This window comes from Pieris napi, chromosome Z, assembly GCF_905475465.1.
Source record: "Pieris napi chromosome Z, ilPieNapi1.2, whole genome shotgun sequence".
NCBI lineage: Eukaryota > Metazoa > Arthropoda > Insecta > Lepidoptera > Pieridae > Pieris > Pieris napi.
Window position 1 is genome coordinate 7824539 of NC_062259.1, and position 24710 is coordinate 7849248.

General features: G+C 31.4%; 1 protein-coding gene across 15 annotated transcripts in view; it reads right to left on the minus strand.

Moving 5' to 3' along the window:
• Positions 1 to 24710, minus strand: part of LOC125062196 (basement membrane-specific heparan sulfate proteoglycan core protein) — a 120965-nt gene that overhangs the window by 66682 nt on the left and 29573 nt on the right. For 11 of the 15 annotated variants that reach the window (XM_047667944.1, XM_047667941.1, XM_047667934.1 and 8 more), the window contains exons 2-10: positions 22938 to 23067; positions 21887 to 21959; positions 20843 to 20922; positions 19495 to 19657; positions 18209 to 18381; positions 17717 to 17851; positions 16591 to 16893; positions 16225 to 16299; positions 15523 to 15636 (exon numbers count right to left, since the gene is read on the minus strand). In XM_047667944.1, coding sequence (XP_047523900.1) covers positions 15523 to 15636; positions 16225 to 16299; positions 16591 to 16893; positions 17717 to 17851; positions 18209 to 18381; positions 19495 to 19657; positions 20843 to 20922; positions 21887 to 21959; positions 22938 to 23067 — 1246 coding nt within the window. Of the gene's footprint in view, positions 1 to 787; positions 849 to 15522; positions 15637 to 16224; positions 16300 to 16590; positions 16894 to 17716; positions 17852 to 18208; positions 18382 to 19494; positions 19658 to 20842; positions 20923 to 21886; positions 21960 to 22937; positions 23068 to 24710 lie in introns of those variants that run through there. The other 4 variants (XM_047667931.1, XM_047667939.1, XM_047667938.1 and 1 more) reach the window with 4 other exon arrangements.

Sequence of the window (24710 nt, forward strand, 5' to 3'; positions counted from 1 at the left end):
ATAAAATTAGAGGTGTTTGTTTTACAAAATTTAAGTTATTTTCGCAAAGTTTTAGGAGTAGCCCAGTGAAGTACACATTGACAGCTTTGAACCAATATTATTAGAACAGCGACAAAGCTTAATATTGGCGCTCCATTTAAAGTAATTATCATTTATGTTTCGTTACTCAAAAAATGTATTATTTCCTTCGGACAATACTATTTTAATTTCATTTATCTTCGTGATCGCACTCTCTAAAAATTTAAAGGCATGTTATACTCTGTTCTGCGTAATGATGCTATCAATTACATAGACTTCTGTTTGCATTGATAACGAGATTACGTGCGAAGCCTTCAAAAAACTCTCTTATTAACGTAACGATACATCCGCGAGCAATCGTTTTAATCCTATTATTATTTTAAAAATTCCTACAAAATATTGTAAAATAAATATTACAAGTAATAAATATGCGGGAATCTATTTATTTAGGCCATAACCATTTGGATATTTAATATGATAATAATACAAATATAGACATCATTAATTACCTAATATGAAAATAATCAATCTACATAATAGTGACGAATTAACTGCCCCTTTCGCACGATTTATCACAATTCAACTTCTCAACAAATCAGCAGAACGGCAATTTTAAGTTTAAAAACTCCGAATGTAAGTGGAGAAATGTTAGAATAAAATAAAAGTTTTGGCGCGGGATTTCTTAAATTGGTGCACATCTGTGAGTAGCCGAGAAGGGACCAAGAAAAGTTGTGTCGGGTTAAGTTTGGGATACTGTCACAAAACTTACGGATAAATGTGGACTAACCGCGCGGTAAGGGAAACGTCCAACCGGCAGCCCGTGCCGTATTCGACTAGCTGTAGCCTGTAAGCCGACTGGCGAGAGCGGGCTGGAGCCTTGCAGATAGCTTTATTGCTCCAGTGGACTCTAAATTAACGCATTAATAGGCTAGGGTACATCGTGTCACGCTAAGTGCATAGAAGGGCCTGTCAAACCTCTCGAACACATGCAGGTGAACTCACTAAAGCTGTTTTCAAACTTCCACATTCTATTGAAAACTTGTTGGACCAAAAATCCAATTAGCATAGACAATCATGTGATTGCGTCCATTACGAAATGAATCACCTATTGTTGTTTAATGAACCTAAAATATTTAGGAGTAAATTAGATGCCGCACATATTTAGTACATTTTGGATATTTTGGATATATTTTGACGGCTGTTGAATAGTAATGGAAAATAGCGTGTTAAATTTTCTGTATGGCTACCAGATCTTAGTCCTTGTACTAAAAAGCCGTTTTAATAAAACCATGGTTTATTCTATTCACATTTCCTGCTTTTGTCGCGAACAAAGAAACACATCCAGTTAATGAGGTATGTTAAGTCCAGTTTCATTACAGAGCGCACTGAAGGGAAAATTTGAAGTAATGTAGACAAGTGTCGTTTGAAAGTTGGAAGTGCGACCGCTGTACCTTACCTTGTAAAGTGTTACAGAAAACTTTGTCATCGAAAACGTGTGACTGACGTGGCACTTTGAAATTTCTAAGTCCCTCAATATGGGTCGTCTGGAGTACTGTACTATTTATAGTTGCACATCTTATGGCACTCGAAACGTCTTGTTGGATTAAAGCTATATCGAATTCATTGATGAACGTTAAATTTACTTGCTGATCGATTTAGTCGCAGGAAATTTCTACTGTCTTTCCACAAGGTGCAACTGGAGTTTAAACCAATAATATTCTATGTCACATCTATCACGATCAAAGACATACTCCAAGTCAGGTCGCTCGCTTTAAACTACAATCTTACATACAAAGGTTAAAGCGAACATAGGAAGCAACGGGTGTAAGGCTTAAATTGGTAACCTTGATCGCTCCCATAGACTTAATCATATTCAATTATAGAAATATAGATAACATTAATATCTCTTATAGTCTATAGCTGTACTTAAATAAGCTTATTGTAAATTATAAATAATCTGGGGCTCAAATATGATATCGTTTTTACTTTTTAAAATTCAGAGGCGAGACAGGGCTCTGTATGACGCCCGTCAAATACTTTTTTTTACGGGATATTGTGTTAGTGTGTTACATAAATCATCACATAGAGTCTTTCTAATAGACTACTAAATATTACATCTTAGTAAATCTTAAGTTTAATCTTCGCTGTGTTAACAAAAAGTGTGATTTATATAGCTTCATATTTTTACGTTGCACGTAGGTACTTATAGTATTTTTAAAGCGTCCTTCCGCTAACAGCTTAGCACATTTAAACGGATTAGCAATGAACTCAAGAGTAGAAAGTGCTACATAGTTGAAAGGGTTGTCTTATAACCAAAGTTTTACTTCGAAAAACTTATATTATACCGTTTTATATAAGGTAATAATTTCTTTTTTTATTTAGCACTGTTTATAACACGGTGTGCGAAACAAAGAGAAAACGACCTAGCTTTAAAAAGGGTTAATTATATTATGTGTTGGGGTTCTATCCTATTGATCCTATTATTTTAATAAAAACTTTTTTTTTACGACGATAAAATAAGGTTTTGTACATTTTATTTATTATCTTATTTAAACCAAAGGAGAAGTTTAATTAGTCATAAATGGCTTCAAGTTCAAGTAACAAAAATAAATGTTTACCCTTCTACGTTCCGTAAAATATATGGGGCTAAGTAACAAAAAGTGTAGCCTATCTGAGTAAGACAACCTCAAGGATCTCTTTGAGTAACATTAATCGGGTTTCATAGTCTCCAAGTTGACTAGCGCATTACTAAAGGTCGTAACTACAGTTAGACTCTTTCTCTGTACATTTAAGATATGTTTTAATACAAGAAAGTTATTAAGGTTAAATAGACGTGTCACATGTCGATATTCGTTTACCAGGCGTGATTAAAAATGACGCGGTCAAATGTTTTAAACGTTTGTTATGTGTTTGTAATAGAATGGTATTCTATCATATTTAAAGGGTCTTCCCATAGGGTTGTAACAAACAAAAGAGATTTTGATAATTCGTGATACAATTCAGAGTCATTCTTTAAGAGTCAACGGTTAATATTTAGTAAGGTTTGAATGAGTAAGGATGATCGTTCGCATAATTGGAGGTTAGAACAACTTTACTGCGCTACTATAAATCGATCGGAAACTAACCAGCATGAACTTTACTATAATTTCCTCAAGTATTCGTACATACATATACGTTTTTGACAGGTAAAAATTATTGTACCTACAGTTTTACACGTATTCTGTTCGATTTTACGTATTGTATTTAAACTTACAACAACCTTTGGGCGATGTAATAATGATAAATGTCATACAAAAAAAATTGTGAGGGTGAACTTGAAATTGGTGTAAGTATAATTCTCGTTTATTAAATGCGAGTACTGGACATTCAGGCTTAATCGTCTTTTTAATGATTTCCATCAGAAGGGAAGTTTTGCTTATTCTGAAATTTATTATATAAATATAAATACTATAATTTTATTAATATATTATAAATTGGTTTCTTTATTTTCTTTTGTAATAAAAAAAAAGTGTCGCGGCAACAATGCCTTTAATTTTGAACAGCTTATATATAATTTTACGTATAACTATTTCTCAGTTATATATTAAGGTGACGCTATATGGTTGATAATAAATATATTATTAGTACGTTAGTCACATAAACTACGGAACGGTATGTTAAACTAATCTAACGATGACGTTTCTAAGAAACTCATAACATGTATGCGAAACCATGTCAACTAGTAACCTATTTATTATATATTAAGTGATAAATAGGACAAGCTTATAACCAAAAAATTGCAGTTATACTCGTATATAGATTTGACAAATTCATTTTTTGCCATGGAATATTTATTAGCCCCTTAAGGTCAATATTATTAAATAATTAATGCAAACCACATATAAGAAATCGATGTTTGAATTTACCGAGAGTATAAAGCTAATCAACAAAAATTATAAATATCCGGACGATTCCCGTGTTTAAGTAACACTTTGTTTAAGTACCAATAAGGATTTTTTTGTAATTACGAAAGCCTCGAGGTTAACTTAGAGATTCTTCACCGTAATGCCGTGAGTTCAAAACAAGACTGCACTATTCCTTTTAATACCTCGGAGAGTATAGGGATGAAAGCGGCATGCCTCAGAGCCAGAAACGACGTGTGTCAGGCACATAAGGCTGATCACCTACTTGGCTATACTTGCCTTGATTTGCCGAAACCCAAGAAGGTTTGTGTATGGAAATATTATAATCACTTACATAAAATACATTAAAAAAATCGATTATAACTACTCAATTCACGACCACGCCACGGACAGCCCTTTAATATATTTGTCCTCGAACAAACTTAATCATTGTTACCAAATATCTAACCGTTAGCTTGATTAAACGACATAATATATTGTTGTAGTGAAAACTGAACCTTGTTTTTATACAAAATAAAATTCAATTTTGTTTATATTATGGTGTTTTCATCAATCATTATCAACACATTGTTGTTGAGGTTTTGAACTGGTTAAGCTGTAATTCTAATGCGTGTATTGAATTTTGTCATATCGCATTAGTTTATTGAAAAGGCCTAGATATATATTAGTTAAAAATGTATATCTTTTTGTACCGAGAGATCAGTTTTGGGGCATAAATAATTATTTACAACTCTACAATTTTCATTGCTTTATTAATTTTTCATACTTACTGAAAACCGAAAAATATTTGAATTGGCTCGCAATAAGAGGTCCTGGTAGGGCCGGGCCATAGACGGACCTCTTAATAGGAATGGGCTTTAGAACGACTTCGATTGCAGTTCATATCCGTCCTTTTCAAAGGTCCTAGGCTATGTGTTCGATTTCGTGGAAATAATGGTTTCTAGTTGCTAAGTATGGATGGCTACTCTATCTATTTTTTACTGATAAGTCTTGGGTGAAAAAACGGCATTTGAATAGTTTTTTTTTATTGTAAGGAAATACTAATTCCTTTTTACAATTACTTATAATAGAAATTAAAATACTTGTCTCGGATAAAATAGAAAGCATAACACATTTTCGTATCACCTTACAACACATCGCGATTGTTTAAAATCTCCTATCGTATCGAATTGACATGGTGACCAAGTGTTCACTAAAAATTTGTGGTAAGCTTATTACTCATCAGACACATGACGTCATATAAGAAGATAACGCCTGCATTCCTGTGCAAACCAAACAAACATTGCTCCAATTTAAAAGATTATGAGCGAGACGTGAGATTGTTTTGTCTGCATTTAAAATTCTAAACAAGAAAATACACTTCTATAATGTGTGTAATAGTAGTTTGAATTTATATTTCAGTAATAAATTAATAAAAATATACCTAACCAATTTTGATGGAACATGGAATGATCTCTAAGTTGGAATACATTTAATTTAAATAGACATCTATAGTCTGAGATATTTGTGACAAACATACATTTAGCGCATGCTTCGAACCCTAAATAATCATATCTTTACAGATACATCAAACTGATAGCCTCAGTTTGAATTCGGTTAAAAAGAAACCACGTCGTAAAATGTAGTTAAAATTATATTAAACATATAGTGAAAACTAAATCATAAACATAAATGAAGAAGAGATTATATAAAATCGACATAGCAAAAAGTCCAAACAAACGTCCCGTTATCGCCCGCTGACTTAATTATACGTTCGTTAGAATCGCAGGACAGAGTGCAAAGTTCTGACAAAAACAATCACATATATTACATATATGAATATGTAGAACTTGTGGCAGGATATGATCACCGTCTGACGTGCATTTTAACAAAAAGCGATATACTGTCGGAACTGTGTCATAAAATGTGTTGAATGGTGGTCGTGCATGCGATACGAACTGATTTTTTACGGGAACTCAACACCCCTTTTTAGCCAAACAAGCTTGATGTTTAATATATATATTAAACATCAAGCTTGTATATATTATGTAAGTCAATAATATTATGTACTAGCTGACCTGGCAAACGTCGTTTTGCCATGTATATCGATTGTAATAAAAAATAGGGGTTGATCGTAGAGGGGTGAAAATTGGGTGTTGTATGTATTTTTAATGCTGTATCATAAAAACATCAATAATAAAAATTTATCTAAAAATTAAAAAAAATATATATGAGCGGTGGACTACCCTTAACATTTAGGGGGATGTAAAATAGATGTTATCCGATTCTCAGACATACCCAATATGCACACAAAATTTCATGAGAATCGGTCAAGCCGTTTCGGAGGAGTTTAACCATAAACACCGCGACACGAGATCTTTATATATGTATTAGATATTGATTCATTCCTTGTTTATATATAGAAATTTCGTATAAATTTTTCTAAATATGACAGCCGTTAGTTTTCAAAGAATACGACTCGTAAGTTGTTATGATAATAACGCTAGTTACCGAATTTTATGCATAAAATTCTAAGTTATATAGTTATATATGAGTGCTATTGCGGTACGTTCCAGGGAAACAATAAATAATTTAAAATTGGAATGCTGTTTATACTTTTGTTAATTTGCAGTAAAATTTTGTCTCTATTAAGTTTTAGTAAGAGACAAACACGAAGTTTTATGTTTTATATATGCGTATACAAAGTCACTATCACTACAAAGATATATATTTGTAGGGTTCATAGATACTAACCTAATGGTTTTGTAATACAGCGAATCATACATGATGTCATCATTCTTACGCAATGATACACTCATTCAGACTAATTACTTTACAATGGAGGCGTCTAATAAATCAGTGACAATTACCGATCTATGGAGCAAAGCCATGAGCACAACACTTGTTACTTTGTTAAAATATTTCGAAAGATTTGTTTTTTCCTAAGATTTTTATTTCAACGCCTACGTTTAAGTTATATTAAGATGGAGAATCTATCGAAACTATTTTCATCCTGCAGAAGAGGGCTTTTCGTGCAATCTATAATTTAAAATGTAGGGAATCTCTGAGAGATAAATTCAAGGAAATTCATATACTTACCTTTCCCTCGCAATATATATATGAAAATTTTATTTATGTGTACAAAAATAGTGCTAAGTTTACTAGAATAGAACATACTCACAATGCTAATACTCGGAACAAACGCAGCCTGCAATTTCCCCGTACTAGACTATCTAAAGCTAGTAATTCTTTTCTGGGAAAAGGGATACTTTTCTTTAATAAAACCACAGAGGCTCTTTTATCTCTGCCTTTTAATAAATTTAAGAAATGTATTAAAGAAAAGCTGTGTAAAAAGGCTTACTATAAAGTTAACGATTATCTAGTTAATAAAAGGGCCTGGGACTAGTGCAAGACAGGCTACTTATAATTAATTTGCGATATTTGTTTTAAAATAAGTGTTGTTTGATGATTTGCTATTTTAAAAGAGTACCGAGAGTTTTTTACGCCGGCTTTTTCTCTCGGCCTACACCCTCTGTCTTCAAAATTTAATGACGTGGAATAAGTGATACCTGTATCTTATATTCCATAATAAATATATTTTATTTTATTTATTTAAGAATGAAATATGAAAGTGATATGAAATATTTAGTATTATTTGTTGTTATAATGTTAAATTTCAGTTTTCTTTATATGGTTTTGTCTATTGATGTGCTTTTTATTTTTCGTATATAATATTGTTTATCTATGTAATCTGTTTTGGCTTTCTGTACTGTCTAAGTGTTTGTTTTATTATATTAGGTATGTTAGCTGTAAGATTACTCATAAAAATAAATAAATAGATTTTGATTTTAATTTTTGGCAAATCAACCATTGTTTTGTATTGGTAAGTACAGAATAGATAAATGAAAATAGGAAAATGTTTGCCTTATTGCTCAATTAGACAACACAACAAGCTATTAAAATATCATAAACTTTCAAAGGAAATAAATTTATTTCTTTCTTATCGATAATTGTAATATGAACATAAATAAAATAGCGAAAAATTGTGGTTACTTCATTTTGTTTGACTCAAACGCAAAACAAAATTAATAGCTTTTTGAAGTTAGTATCAGAAAGCAATAACTACTGTGTTTATCCGATAAGGAGATAGGAGGTCTGGTACATTCCCTAATCAATACCAAACTCTCTGTTTAGAATATCCCAAGAAATCGTACATAAGTTGTGGGTTGCTTGGAGCTACTAAGAGTTAACGTGTCGCGTCGGACGCACGACAATTCTTCCGTCGCGCGTCATTCCGATCGCGACACTATCTTCTCACGTCAGCCGCGCCTGATTTATGTGTGGACACTTTTATAGAGAACTCGTGCACTAAACATTCACCGCTTGTCGCTGATTCAGCCCCGTAATTTACAACTCAACATGCATTTAACTTAACATAAGATTAACTCCGTTTAGGAATGTTAATTAATAATGCAATATTGTTCGAAATATTAAGGATATGTTTTTAATATGACGGATTGAAATTTGATACAACATGTTAACACCGTAGACTTAAAATCGACGACGTACCTATGGCACAGTACGTGCCAAAGGATCATATAAACAGACAAGGAAATTCATCAGTCCTTAACCCACTGGAAGGTTTCAGGACGTTATACTATCTGTATACATATTTCCAATACTTGTATTAACAAAGAAGAGGTGTCAGTGGTCACTTACTACTTAAAATGTCACATGGGACATGGTGTAATGGTTGCAGCTCCTTACAAACATTTTGTAAAAAAAATGGCGGTTAAAAAGAGTAGCGGAGAGTTTATTGCCAGTTCTTTTCTCCCGTTCTGCGCCCTTGATTTGAGAACTGGCAGTAAATGTAAAATTAGAAGCATTCATATGTATTTCTACAGTCATAAGTGGAAATTATGTTACCTATATGATTAAATGATTTTTTACTTTTTACTTTACTTGGTTCTTTATGGAAATATAAAAAGAAACGATCTAAGTCTTGTTTAGTAAAATTTTTATGTAAAGTTATGAGAAAGTAATTAATTATAAATCGTACAACTAAAGCAAAAATACTATAAGATTGGATAATACTCGTATAATAACATTGGGTTATTTTTTACAATGTCCGGCCTCTTTGCTTAGGTTATCTAGGTATCAAGAGTTGACATACTACAGATAATACAATTTAAATAATGTATATTTAATGAAATTGCTACTTGTAATTCTGATAAAGTGCCAAAACAAATAGCAGTTGTGGAAAACAAATTTTAAGGTATATCTAAAAAGATCGATTATTGTATACATGTGGTTAGTGGCCATTCAATTTTGTTACTAAAAGGTCAATATATTATATTTTGAACAACATATTTTTATTTATAATTTCATTGAAACACGACCCATTCTATACAATTCACAGTTAACATACCTTTTTTTGGAATTACCTAATGCAAGTTTTTTAATTGTCACTCATCTTCAAAAACATAATTTGTGTAAAATAAGATGAACGACTAACTCCAAGCATCTAAATAAACCTAACCTAACCCTTTGGTTACATACAAAAAAGACGTTACTTGCAAGTTATAAAGAACACATTTATATGCATTTATAATATTCTATTTAGAACGAACCCAATACTCTATTAAGAAAATTTTCAACTGTATTCAATCTAACTACGTAAAAGTACTTTTAGATACTTAATCGGGTTAATATCGGCAATTTTGTGTATTCCCCAAAGATTTGTGGGATATAGTATATAAATCGAAAAGTGAACAGCACGAAGCACGCGACCCTTCTTCACAAACATTCTATTAAAGGAAATTGTTTCGTTTTATAAGGAAATGTTAAGCAATCCATAACAATTCCCTACTTGTTCATCGATAAAAAACTTATTTTTTTGATAATTGATGTTGAGGAGTGTTAGTGAGAGCTTTATGGAACGCGAATTTTCAATGTTTATAGTCGGTCGTTAAAACGCCTATATATTTTTTTTTACAGTGACAATGAACGATATTGTCAGATGACCATCCAAAAATCGACGTCAATCAGACAAGGAGAGCTGATTACCTATTTGCCAAAAAAATATTACTAACAGAAAACAAACGAATTTTACCTAAGCTAACTAAATGTTATTTAGTAAATTAAAAAATAATTTCTTATTGAGTGAATTATTTATTACCATATTAACTTAAAAATATATAAATAAAATCATAACAAAAAAAATTAATTAAAAAATATTGGAAATACGTAAGAATTAGGGTCACTTTAAATGAAAAAATATCAACGACATAATTATAAATAAGACAGAATAATCATTCTCATAAGTTGCTTCCAAATATAGACATATATCTAATATATAAAATTCTCGTGTCGCGGTGTTTGTGGTTAAACTCGTCCGAAACGGCTCAACCGATTCTCATGAAATTTTGTGTGCATATTGGGTATGTCTGAGAATCGGACAACATCTATTTTTCATCCCCCTAAATGTTAAGGGTAGTCCATCCCAAAAAAAAATTAAAATTTTAGATAAAATTTTTATTCTTTATTTTTTAAGATACAGCATTAAAAAATACATACAACTCCTAATTTTCACCCCTCTACGATCAACCCCTATTTTTTATTATAAATGATAAACATGGCAAAACGACGTTTTCCGGATCAGCCAGGATTAATATAAAATTTGATTGATAACGCTTGACCACTTACTAAACTTGTTTCTATATGACAATACGAGTATACATACAATATGATTTTATTTCATTAATTCGTTAATAATAATTTGTTTATTTTATAGACTGAAAAGTGTATATCGAATCAAAAATATCTCGTTTGATTAAAATCTAAATCGAAACAAAAATTTGAATTCAAATTGAATTAACTGATTGTTGCCGCTCAAATTTTGCTGCCATGCGACGATGCACGAACTATGCACGTCTAGTTTTAAGGGCTCTACACACTGGCTATTTTCTGATGAGTTTTGAAAATATAGTTTTAAACACGTTAATGATTGTTAAAATACTTTTAGTTCAATTGGACTACTCGGTATCCAAAATTACAACTGCAGCGCATACTTCCTACTACACTTTCATAATTTAATTGTTTATGTTTATAATAACGTTTTAAAGTGGTATTCGTATCCGCTAGTTCTATCGCTCTATCATATATGAATATATAGCCTTACCTTCAACGCAATATTAGTTCATATTAACCACATGCAATGATCAAAGTCTATGAATCACAATATCGATTAACAAAACCACGCAAGGTATCTAAAAGTCACATATTTTACGATACTGACAAACTGCCATCCACTGGAATGAATTATAAGTCAACCAGTTTAACAATATCCCGACTTTGTTGACGGGGCCAACTTATCGCGGTGATCACGGTGAGAAGCGAATCAGCCAATGTCCAAGAGAGCTGCGTAATCCAGGTAAAGAATATTAGATAGGATAAATGTGAGCCTGATAGGACGTGGAATAATGAATATTGAATAATTGTCTGAGGCCACGGTTCACTTCAAAGACACGGCGCGTAAATCGTAACTTCATAATAATGGCTAAAATAACGTATGTAATTTTTGTATCATTGATATTGGTAGGAAGTAGATTTGAATAACATCATTTTGGATTTATCAAACTAAGACAAATTTATTGTTTCTGTGGGAATGGAACCCAAATCATATAAGAAAGAATGTGTATATACGCACGGAGAGCTCGAAAAGCGCAACGTATAGGTTTTTCAGTTAGAAATTAATTTGTAAAAATCGTCGAGCGTTTGTTTTTATTATTTATTTCCTCCAACTTTGATTTTGTTCTCTATGGAGTAGAGACTCTTGGACCATGGAGTTCAAGTGCGCTAATTAAAGATTTAAGTTGGCGACTGGTAGACAGTATTTACTGGTAACCCCAGAGCTGGTGCTATCCTCGCTCAACGAATAAGTAGTGCAATACAGCTAGGAAATACTGCCAGCGTTAAAGGTACACTGCCACAGGGACCAAACTTTTTAAATTTATTTATTTTTGACTATTATTATTATAACTATGTAAAGCTGTAAATTGTAAATACTGTGTGATTGTTATGTTTCGGTTTTAATAAACGATAAATATATGTTAATAAAATGCAATTAAGTAATTATTACATTGTCAAATACAAAATATAAAAAGTATTATGTTAAAGTCTTATAAAACCGAACCAAGCCGAACTAAGTAGTTGCTATATTTAAGTGCCATATTGTTATAGAGAGTTAAGCTTAACATATCGAGTATCAAAGCGAGTGTAGTGTCTTGAATCTTCGTAAACGTTATATGATCCTTACAAAGGTAACTCCTTAACCTTCTACACTTTGGTAAGAAAATCTTTAAAGAGAGTGCGTATGTTGTTGTGCGTGTGTTCTTGCCTCATAATATAAATTCTTAAATCATAAATAAGTACAGGAATTCTCGGATAATTGATTTTTAAAACGTAGAAGAAACAATAGTTAAGATTCACCAACATCTCTCTAACCCAACTTACCTACTATGTCTTAGTTGGGTTAAATTTCCTTCCACACGATAACTGTGACAGGCAGGAATAGAATGTGTCCCATACACTGGAGAGTTAGAGAGAAAAGACAAATATAGAAACCTAGTCATTTAAGGATTTGAATGGAATATTTTTCCCCAACGAAATAATTTAAATTAACACCGCAAATCAATGAAAGCGAATGTTAATAATAATTAACAATAGGCCTAAGAGGCGCCGTCTTGATTGGTATAAAGTGGTTCAAATTACATTTATACGCACAATTTACGAGTATGCTATAAATTCAGCCATTTAAAATTTTTGTACCAATTTACACCTATCAAATTATAACAATTAATTCTTTAATTTTTTTAGTATCGACACTTTTCCATCTGTTTATATATATTTTTTTAGTGAGGGAATTGTTATTTTACGATGGTGAAGGGTAGGTAGACGATGAATAAGGCATTACCAATCATACTAGAAACGTTAAAACCAGTGGTACAAGTGATCAGCCTTGTGTGCCACATGTCATACATTTTTATTTTCTGATGATGTCTACCGTCACAGCGCGTGTATTAATAATCCATATTGAAAAAAAATACATTGGTGCAAAGCCTCGAATTGAACGCACAGCTCAGGATTTAAAGTAACATGCTATAGCCAGTAGACCAAGAAGACATTATATGTAAGAGATACTTCCAAAAGACTTGACCTTATGCTTATATATTTAGTGTGCTATACGCCCAACGATAAAGAGGAACTGCTGAAAAACTCATCACCATAAAGACAGAGCTGTTTTAGCGATTACAGATATTATTGTTGGTTTGAAAATTACTTTGAAATTGAACGATGTAATGGGACGTTATACATCATTATGGGCTCCAGTTTAACAAGATGTTTGAATAGATTTTTTTAGATCTACATTTAAAATATTTGGACTGGCATTTGTATGGGATATTTATTTGAAGTCTTTTCTACAATAAATAACATGCTCGTAGTAACAATTTTAGGCTTATATTTTTTGGTGGAATTTGAGTCTGTAATTTTTAATTAAAATATTATAGTATTTCTTATATTTCAAGTTAGACCATTTAAAAAGTACTACTCGTATAAATGTGATTTAATAATAATTAATTGATTATCTTTATCATTTCACAAAAATAATTATTTAATGACATAAATTACATTCCTGTATCTATTACATGTTTTTGTTTTAATACAAAAAAAAATGATTTACTTAAATAAATTTCGCGTATGGTTTTGGTACTTTTAATTAACACTCATTTTACTTGTAGGGTAATAAATTCACATTTTAAACAACGAAGTGGACTGGACCTACTGTAAAGAGATGTATAGGATGACAAAAGAATAGATAGACTGATGACGTAATAAAACTAGAAGGGAAAAACTGAAAGAATGATGCTCGAGACAAAGGGAAATGGAAAAATATGGAGGAGGGTTTCACCCTAAAAAGGGGCCAAACAAATACAAATACTAGAACACTAACGAAACTTACATGAATTTTTAGAACTTATACGAACACATCTAATACTAAATGTCTTAGATGTAAACTTCAAAATGTAAACTAAACAATTAATTACCATATGGATTAATTAATAAAGCTTTAATAGTACTGAATACACAAAACCATAGTACTAATTTGGCTCTTCTTGTCACATTTGGTCAACGCTATAATGAAAGAGATTATAATTAGGATAAATCAAGCAATAAGGCATTAGTTTGTTCATGAAGAAATTAATAAATATAAATTTTTATTCCCACGATACCCAAGAGCATACTAGAATTGTTTATGTAATAATTATACACTGTTTCAGTACTTGAGATTTCTGGTGCACTCGACATTCCTTAATGAGAGCATTACGCTGTTTAGTTTAATATTGCTTGTCAATTATGAAATAGGAATATTCGAAATATAAATTTGTATACAATCACCTAGCTATGGTATTATTTATAAACTTTATTTACACGATATTATGCAACTAAAAGCGTATGCCTTTCTACGAAATTAGTATTAAGTACATATATGAAAGTGAAGAACACAATGTATGAAATGTAAAATATTTTTTATGCACCTTGATTTATATAGCATATTTCTAAAATTGTTAGAAATCTTTATATTTTATTACGATAAATAGTATAGATTACACTAGGATAACTTAGTCTAGGGCCGGGTTTCTATATCAACGCAGTCGTTGTGACTACGAATTGAAAATAGCTTCAATAAAATTAATCATTGTTGTAGCGAGTTTTATATTTGTTCTCTAAACCAATAAATTTGATTGATTCTTTGAATAGTATATTTAATTGCGTAAGAATACGCAAGACTGCCATTTTCAATTAGGTCGGTTCCGTATTGTGATTGAAATCAATCCTATCTTAATCGACGATAAATTAATTTTATGTACCATTAAGATCCATTCAAATATGCCTCTAACACTAGTTAGTAATGAGTTACGGCAAGGTTCTGAATCTTTATTGAGTGTGACAATGAATGAATCTGTAACGTAAGGTAAGAACGAGGACTTAAGCTACTTCTTTAGTTATTTTTCTTACAAGGTAAAAGTACTTTGTCAATTATTGTATGAAAACGACACGCACGACACGCTTAAGGAAATATTAAACAGTTGAAACTGTTAATACAAAAAATTAAGAAGAAAACAATCTCTTAAATAAACATAATATCCGTTTGATCGCGATCGGTTATCTAAAGAATCAGTGACATTTGGGATATATTAGGTTTGATTTTCGATCATAATGATTCATTCATTACGTAGGTATAGCCAGAGTGTTTTTCAGCAATGCTTGAAAGGCAATTTTTATTGTATTTTACAGTAGTCATAATTCATTTTATGGGTTTAATTATCTATACTGTACAAGTAATACAGCAACCGAATCACGTAAAATAATCTGTTAACGCTTCAACTATGCACATATAGATAGGCGGAGTTAGACTTGATTCTTGAAGCTTACATATATTACCTTCTCCGGTGGCTTACATATATTACCTCTCAAGGTGTGACTAACGAAACTTTTACGGTCACCAGTTTTAAATATACAAGTTAATTATAAATTTACTGAAATTGAGATATCTACTCACCATCCGGACATCCCTCTTCATCAGCTCCGTCGTTGCAGTCTCTGTATTGGTCACAACGTTTTGCATTTGGGACGCAACGGGTCTCATCACATCGCATTGAATTTTCTGGACAAGCTGTAGACAAAGATGTGTTATATAACTTATGAGTTTTTATTTTCGTGGACTATATTTTTTTGTCCTGTATTAATAAACACCCCTAAGTCACACATACATCTGCCTTGCGATTCTGTAACTCACTTTTCGAACTCACACAGCGGTTATCGCATCGGCGGTCGCTCTCAAATCACTCGTGAAGCAGTCATTTTATGATTTGGCATTCTGATAAACAATAAACTACAAGCTCCCACCTTATCAGAATGCCAAATCATAAAATGACTGCTTCACGACTGATTTGAGAGCGACCGCCGATGCGAAAACCGCTGTGTGAGTTCAAAAAGTGAATTACAGAATCGCAGGGCTGAATGCAATAGTGAACTTATTTCAAGCGCATCTATACAATTGAAGTTTAGTGGCACTTAGCATCATATCAGCCGAGTAAGCTTAATTATTTGATAATTATTCCACTGTAGTTATCTACCCATGAATGTCGGGACTAGCATAACTGGCCTAACAAGGTTTCCATTGACATTTTCGTTCCGTATATTTTTCTATAAGTCTCTTTTATTCAGCTATCACTGGTATGTTTATAAACCTGGTACATACATTCTGATGTTTCGTCCAAGCCAGGATAGTCCGTTGCAGTGTCTGTTGGTTGCAAATCAGGTGTGTCTCCCCTGTCTTTAAGTAAAAGAAACAAAAGCAAAAATTAAAAAAAAACAATAATACTAACGAATAAAAAAAACAATAATACTAACGAATAAAAAAAAACAATAATATGAATTTTTTTTCGGAATAGTAACCGTACTGTACAAATATGTTTGTGAAGATACAATGAAATTACGGTATATGAAATTTCAGGTACTGACTACGCTTAGCTCTGTTTACCTGTTTCTATTTCTTTATGTTTACATTATACTTCTTGCATAAAAAAAACAACAAAAATAAACTTAAAAAATAACAAAGTAATACCTCCGTTGGGGGATTCTCCAGCTCGATTTTTGTCTTCAGAAATTATAAGGTTATCATCATCAATCTCATTTGCATTTGTATTTTCATAAGGATCAGCTTCGTTATTTACGTCTCTTGGTTTATCATCTGGAGATATAAGCTCATCTTCCCTTTCATTTTCACTGTATGGGCCTGGCGTATTTTCATTTACTTCTGGATTAGGGTAATCGTCATCGGAACTTTCTGATACAAACTGATCATCATTTTTGTTGTCATCTGGGTTTTCCGGATCGTATGGATTCTGTTCTTCGTTGTTGTTATCTTCTTGGATAAAAAAATAAGGTCAAATAAACAAAATAATACATAAAACTAAAATAATTATACTTATATAAATTAAGATAGGATATAATTATAAAGCTGTGTTAAGCATTTCTAAATACTGTTACTAAAATTTCCATGATTGTCAAAGTTCGACAAGCTTATGAATATTAAAATTGATGTATATTTAATCCGAGGCGGTATAATCACAAAAAAGGTATATAATGACATAGTTCGTTAAGATCAAAATGGTAAAGCAAACGTTATAATACACGTGATTAGCAAAATCTACATTTCAATTTCCTTGCTATTTATTTAATTTGTACTTAAAAATTATTCGGATGCGATATGACATGGAAATGAACGAGGTATGAAAAGGAAGCGCTTTTATTTTGTTTTTGATTGGTCTATAGAAGTTTTTGTCTGATCACTTGTCTGTGGGACACTGTCCAATATTTATCAATGCCTACCTACTAATTTAAATTCAATAGAAGTAAGAAATATAAACCAGATTGATTTTTGTTTTATTTATAGTTTTGTGTGATAATTTATTAATTTTTACCTTTCATTTGAAACACCAAATTTTACTATTCTAAGCTCAAATTATGCTCATCAAGTCATACTTAACTTATCTAAGGTAACGCTTAAAGAAAGTTTTTAGTAGAATAAAATACATATTCTATTAACAAAGTTTAAATTATAATATACATACGTAAATACCACATACGTTAAAATGCTAGCCAAATAATATTTCATAGAATAAATAAATTTATAATAAAAAAAGCTTCAGATATAATTTTAAATTTTTTTTTTGAAAATAACTGAATACCATAACGACACCCAATTTCATCTGAATTATCGGCACAGTCTCTGTTTCCATCGCATCTCGCTGTTCCCGGTACACATCTACCGTCTGAGCAAGTCAACTGATCCACGGAGCATGAATCAAGGGGCGTACTATATGCTAAGGAATGGAAAATGGCCAATTGTAGATTTTGTGACATATTAGTAGTGCGCAATTTTTGGGGAAAATTTGGAATTCGGTATTCTGTGAGGTGCTTTTATTAACATTTTCAATTTGATAATACACAACTTATAACTATAGTAAAAAATATATAACTTTGCAAACCGTATTTGTTGTTATGTACTTTTTACAACCGACAACGTCTAAAATATTTACAATCGTTCCATTTCAGATTTTTAATTAACAACCTTCTCTCCAAAAACTCTAAAATAGTAAACCTTCTGACATATTTGATATCTATCTAATGAATGAATGAATGCCCTATTTAAGTGTAATACTTTTTTAATAAGACCAAACCTGGATCGATGACAATAGTACTAAAGTCTTCATCACTGACAACGACATCACCAAGTATCCTCTTCTTTTGGATATGGGCTCGAAGAATTTCAGCAATCTTGTCGGTGTCATCATAGCCTGTAGTGACGATCTCAATCGTCACTTTACAGGAGAATTCATCTGTCGCTCTGGATCTGTAAAAAAAAAATGTTTATTATGGAACATAAGTTAGGTAGTAAGAAGACAGAGGCCGAGAGAAAAAGCCGGCGTAAAAAAACTCTCGGTATTCTTTTAAAATAGCAAATCATCAAACAACACTTATTTTAAAACAAATATCGCAAATTAATTAGAAGTAGCCTGTCTAGCACTAGACCCAGGCCCTTTTATCACCTAGATAATCGTTAACTTTATAGTAAGCCTTTTTACACAGCTTTTCTTTAATACTCTAATACATTAATTTCGTGAATAAACCGTTTATCCTTATAAATTAGAATGTATTACATGATTTATATATTTATTCAAGAGCTTTATACAAGTCAGTAAAATAAGTGACGAGAATAATTGGCTACTAATTTCTAATATATCTAATGGTCTAAGATCCTGCTATACAACGACCTTCACCGAGATGCTTATTTAATGAAACTTATTTTATATATAATTGAATATGTCAATAAATAAAATCCATATGGGTTGCCTATCAAATTTCAGTCCAGAGAATGTTTAATTAATTTAAAAAAAATATATTTTTTTAAACATTTCACCGGTATGATTATTAGATAAATTCTATACCAATCGAACGTATGAAGCCCATATAATATGCAAACGTTAGGTTGTTTTTAATCAATTAATTATTTATGTGTATATTTTTTATGTGACACTAAAGTATATATACATCTTTAGTATAAAAGAAGGTTATAGTGATACATATATAATACTACCCTGATTAAAAATATTGATTGAAAAAAGTTCAAAAAACTACATGCAAATTATAAAAAAAATTTTTTTTTTAAATATTAATTAAACATACTCTGGACTGAAATTTGCTAGGCAACCCATATGGATTATGTTTATTGACATATTAAATTAAATATAAAATAAGTTTCATTAAATAAGCATCTCGGTGAAGGTCGTTGTATAGCGGGATCTTATACTATAAAGACACGTTATTTTTATTTAAGTATTATTTCTTATGGACTGCGGATCCTTGAATAATGAATAAAATGTAATTAAGTTAATGATTTGCTAATCCAAACATTAATGAAATATATGCTAAAATATTTTTATGTAATATATACACGAATACTTACTGAATCCTAACTAAACTTGCTCTATGGGTCCCAGGTAAGTCTCTAAATACAGCATTAACTGCCTCAGCTAAAGACTTCGAGAAGTTTTGGAATTCCAACGAATCTCTGTTCGAGTAATTCGTTTGATAAGGCTCCCTTACCACAAATGTTACTCGGACAGTTTCTGAAATATAATAACTTTTCTGTAGCACACAATTTTTTTTGGTATATATATAATTAATTATACAGTCATAGTTTTAACGAAAACTTTCTGTTCGCAACACGGATATCGTGCGTTTCAACCTTTACTGTGAATATGTGTGGTAGAATAAAACTACAAAGTACTACAAACTATTCTATGACGCACAAACTAGTTGGTCCATGTACCATTAGGGGTTGGAATCAAATATTAACAACTATTTGTGTATATAAATTTTTATATTCTTGTACGCAATTAACTAAAGTCATTAAAAAAAGCTGTGTGAGTAAACCAGTCTGCGGTACTTGTAAATGAAGTTGGGTCTGCCAGTGGTGATATCGTAAATGTATTTCAATATAATTTATCAACTTTTCCAGGATAGTGATGAATAATAATGAAGTTTAATATGGTTAAAAATCCATTGACGTCATTGTTAATAATCATAAATAACACGTCACAGGAACTACAACCCCATAAGGGGTCTTGGCCGCGCATCGCGTTTTATTTTCTCGGACAAGTAGGTGATCTGCCTTCTGTGCTTGACACATGTCGTAAATTTTCGGGTTTTGGGAGTATATTGTGCACATGGAAAGGAAATTCACGAAACACGTGATTCAAACGCACGACCTCAGGATTGGAAGTGGGACGCTTACACCACTAGGCCAACATTGCTTTTTGTATAGTTAATGAGAAGTTAATTACAGCATGAATAATTCTTATTTCTAGGGCTCTAAGCAAGTGTGATTAAAGCTTTAAATAAATTAATTTAATGTATAAGTCAGTTAACATAAATGTGCAATATTTTATTTTACATATTTCATATAATTTAGTAGATTTTCATCATCTTCGTAGGTAAATGATATTGTAGTCCGTGATTACACTTTTATGCTGAAATTGCTAAGCGTTTTGAATATTCTTATTATTTGACTTTTTTCTTTACGTATACAAAAGTGATGCAAAAAATTAAGTGTATAATAATTAATTTTATAATATATTATATTGTTTAATGTTAAACCTAATTAAAATAAATCAAATTATTTAAAGTAAATTCACCATATAAGTTTTACTTTGACTTTCTGAGTGGGACGTGTTTTATATACCCGAAACACATGAAGACACAATACAAGGTAGAATACAACATTGCCAAGAATAAAGTTAATAAATGCTTACTTTCTTTTGGTTCAGGCTCAGTTCGATCGGGAACTCCAGATCCCCCATCGACCTCGTTTTCCACATCTTCGTACTTATTTCTGAAATTGATTTTTGAACTCATTTGAAAAAGAATTAACATTTTCTGTAATATTAAATATTGAGAAATGAGACATTGCATTGTTTCAATACACATATTAATACTGTGACAAAAACGGACCTCAGACCAGTGCAACGTAAAGATTCGTAATATGTTTAAATAAATAGTTCAAAATTGTTTATTCTATCTTTGTATATATAATTCTACTGTGTGCATGTCACTGAACTCCTCTTAAACGGCTGGACCGATTTCAATACATTTTTTGTATGCGTTGGTTGGATGGTTTAGATTCACAAATCACGGGCTGATTTGTGAATCAGATGGTGCTGCAGTCGCTACTTTCATACTTTGTTTAATATCCTAATCGCTTGAAGTATCAACGTCTTGTTGAAAGGAATTGTTTGTGCCATCCTTCCGTAACTTATATGGTCTGTATTTTAGACTGTCACATACTCCTGTGTTCGTTACCATACTCCTCCGAAACGGCTCAACCGATTCTTATGAAATTTTTTATGCATATTCAGTAAGTCTGAGAATCGGCAACTATCTACATTTCAAACCCCTAAGTGATAAGGGGTGTTTACCCCAAAAAATTTTTTACTTTTTATACAAAATTTTTTGTTTTTACTTTTTATGATACAATATACAAAAACACACACACAACCCCTACTTTTCAATCAACCCCTATTTTTTATTATAGTAGATAGTTCTTTTTATTGAACTAAAAAAATGTTTCCTACAAATAATATAGGTAGGTACATGGCAAAACAACGTCAGCTAGTGTTATATAATAATTAGCTAGCAGCTATTCCACTTCAATAGATCCCTCATTAATTTTGTCCATTAATCTAAATGCATGTTAATGTAGTTGACAAATTTATTTCAACATTTGAAATAGATCTCACATAGAAATTGATCAGTATTTTAAAAAATAAAATTTTAGTTTAATATAAAAATTAAATTACCCAATATCTTCATCATCTTCGGTGACGCTCTCATTGATCTCAGCTGGTGGAGGCGTCGTTGTTGTGAAGAATGCTGGAATGTTATTAGAATTATGTTATTGCAATAATTGCTTAGCGAACGCCAATCTGTTGATGCTTGCACAATGACACGAATTATGTTTTTTTTTTAATTTATATTCATGTTTTTTCACGGATTTATGTGTCCCTTATACGGTCATGATATGGCGTTCACGATTACTAAATATTGGTAAGTGAGGATAAGTTTCTCTGTACTGGTCTAAGATCCCGATATACAACGACCTTCACCGAGATGCTTATTTAATGAAACGTATTTTATATTTAATTTAATATGTCAATAAATATAATCCATATGGGTTGCCTAGCAAATTTCAGTTCAGAGTATTTAAATTAATATTTAAAAAAATATATTTTTTAAAACATTTCACCGGTATAATTATTAGATAAATTCTATACCAATCGAAAGTATGAAGCCCATAGAATATGCAAACGTTAGGTTGTTTTTAATCAATTAATTATTTATGTGTATATTTTTTATGTGACACTAAAGTATATATACATCAAAGAAAGTTATAGTGATACATATATAATACTACCCTGATTAAAAATATTGATTAAAAAAAAATTAAAAAATTTACTACATGCAAATTATAAAAAATATTTTTTTTTTAAATATTAATTAAACATACTCTGAACTGAAATTTGCTAGGCAACCCATATGGATTATATTTATTGACATATTAAATTAAATATAAAATACGTTTCATTAAATAAGCATCTCGGTGAAGGTCGTTGTATATCGGGATCTTATACTATACTGAAAATGAGTGTTTTGAATGTGGATACTAGATATATAGCTGTCGTGATTGCCACCAAAATGTCTGTCGAATCAAAAACAACTAACAAGATAACTCAACACAAATAGATTTTTTTTTAAATCTAATTTTCGTTGTTACTTAAAAACCTGTAAAAACTGTTAAAGGACTGGAAAAAATAGTACATGTATACATATCAAGAAATAAAATACACTTACAAAAGAAATTTAATTGTCGTTTTAGCCTCTCTAGATGTTTTCCGATGCCTAGGTCTCCAGTATCCACTTCTAAGAACTCATTTGAAGCTTCATTTTCCCCTTCCCAATAGATATCCTCTGCCTTTGATACCTGAAATTATAAAATTTTAAATTTAGAATAGGTGAGTCACAAACTTGGACTATGCATCAATTATTAAACTATAATTTCTATTGTTGTTTCGACTTCTCTTTGAACTTTGGTTTTATATAATTTATTTAGCTTTGACAAGATGGTCCCGAGATCCAAGCAAATTAAGTGGCAGTTAGGAATGACCATACATACATAATAAGATTCCTAAATTGTTATTAAAATGTATTGGGTAGGTACCTATAGAAATAAGCCATATGCTATGGCAGGTAGCCGGAGCTACAGACTTATATAATAACATAGATTTATTATCACGTCAATTCAATTTATTTCCAGGTAACTGCTATGTCAAGTATCAACATAGCGTAACTTTATGATAAAGTAGGAGAGAAGTTTTGTTGTACGGTATTCTTGAGATAGATATTTATAACTTTCCTGCATTCATTCCAATAGGTGTCTTTCATAGATAGCAACGATTTGTGATAACGATACGAAAATCCTTTCTTCCCAAGAAAAGACTAGGACAGTATGCATACCACAATTTTAATAAGCGATGTTAGAGTTTTTAATCTAAAGGTCCTTTACACCTATACGCATTTATAACGAACATTTCTTACGGAAAACTATTTCTATTTCAACATGGGGTGGAATAAAGTTCCTTTCAGTTTTTCCTGTTCAACCCAAGTATATAACAAGCTATATAATTACAAGGTAGATATTTTGGGATGTCTCCAAGAATAGGTAAGTACAAGAGAGTGTTAGGATTGGCCGGCGCGCGCTTGCCCCGCCCAAGTAACGATTTCGATTTGACAACCGCCCGGTGGCGAAATAATACTACGGTCACCAAATCCCAATCAGATAATATTCCTAATCTTCTATTTATACCACATTTTATATAAGAAATTTTATGTACAATTATATATACATAACTTTCTTATATGCATTATTTTCTCCGATTTCCCTTAACTTATTTAAACATAGCTATATTTGCAGTCTCATAATCGAACTCAGCTCCTTGCATCTCATAGGCGGTAACCAGTAAGCTACAGAGCAGGTTAAATAAAACTATACCCCCATAATATATATATTTAGATATATTTGGATCTAAATAGACTAAGTCATGTTATATATAAGCAATTATAATTCTGCACGAAAACACGAGCTGCCACTGTATAAAAACGTCAAAGACAAATCAGACAAGAGCAAAACTAATACAGGATTCTCATCAGTAATATATACGTATATATACATCGTAAAATAATAATTCAATATCGCTACGATCCTTAACGAGGAGATTATTATTTATGGACGAATAGGTATTCTCTGCCTTGTCGCTTTTGAGTTTTATGCCTGTAGTGTTAACTTCAATCTGAGGCAACAATCAACGATGATAACGTCATACCCTGAATCATGCAAAGTGTTGACCTCTCGAAGGCCCCTTGGGACCTTCGGACCAGCAATGCTTAGACTGGTCAAGAAATCTTCCTTTGGTTTGGAGGACTACATTACATCCCTTTTCCATATACCAGTATTCTAACAAGATTTTTGGCCTCATGGGAAATCAAATTTTATTATTAACCTTTACTATTTATCTATTAAATGTAAATTGATTACTCAGTGGGAAATAATTTATATATTTAAATATT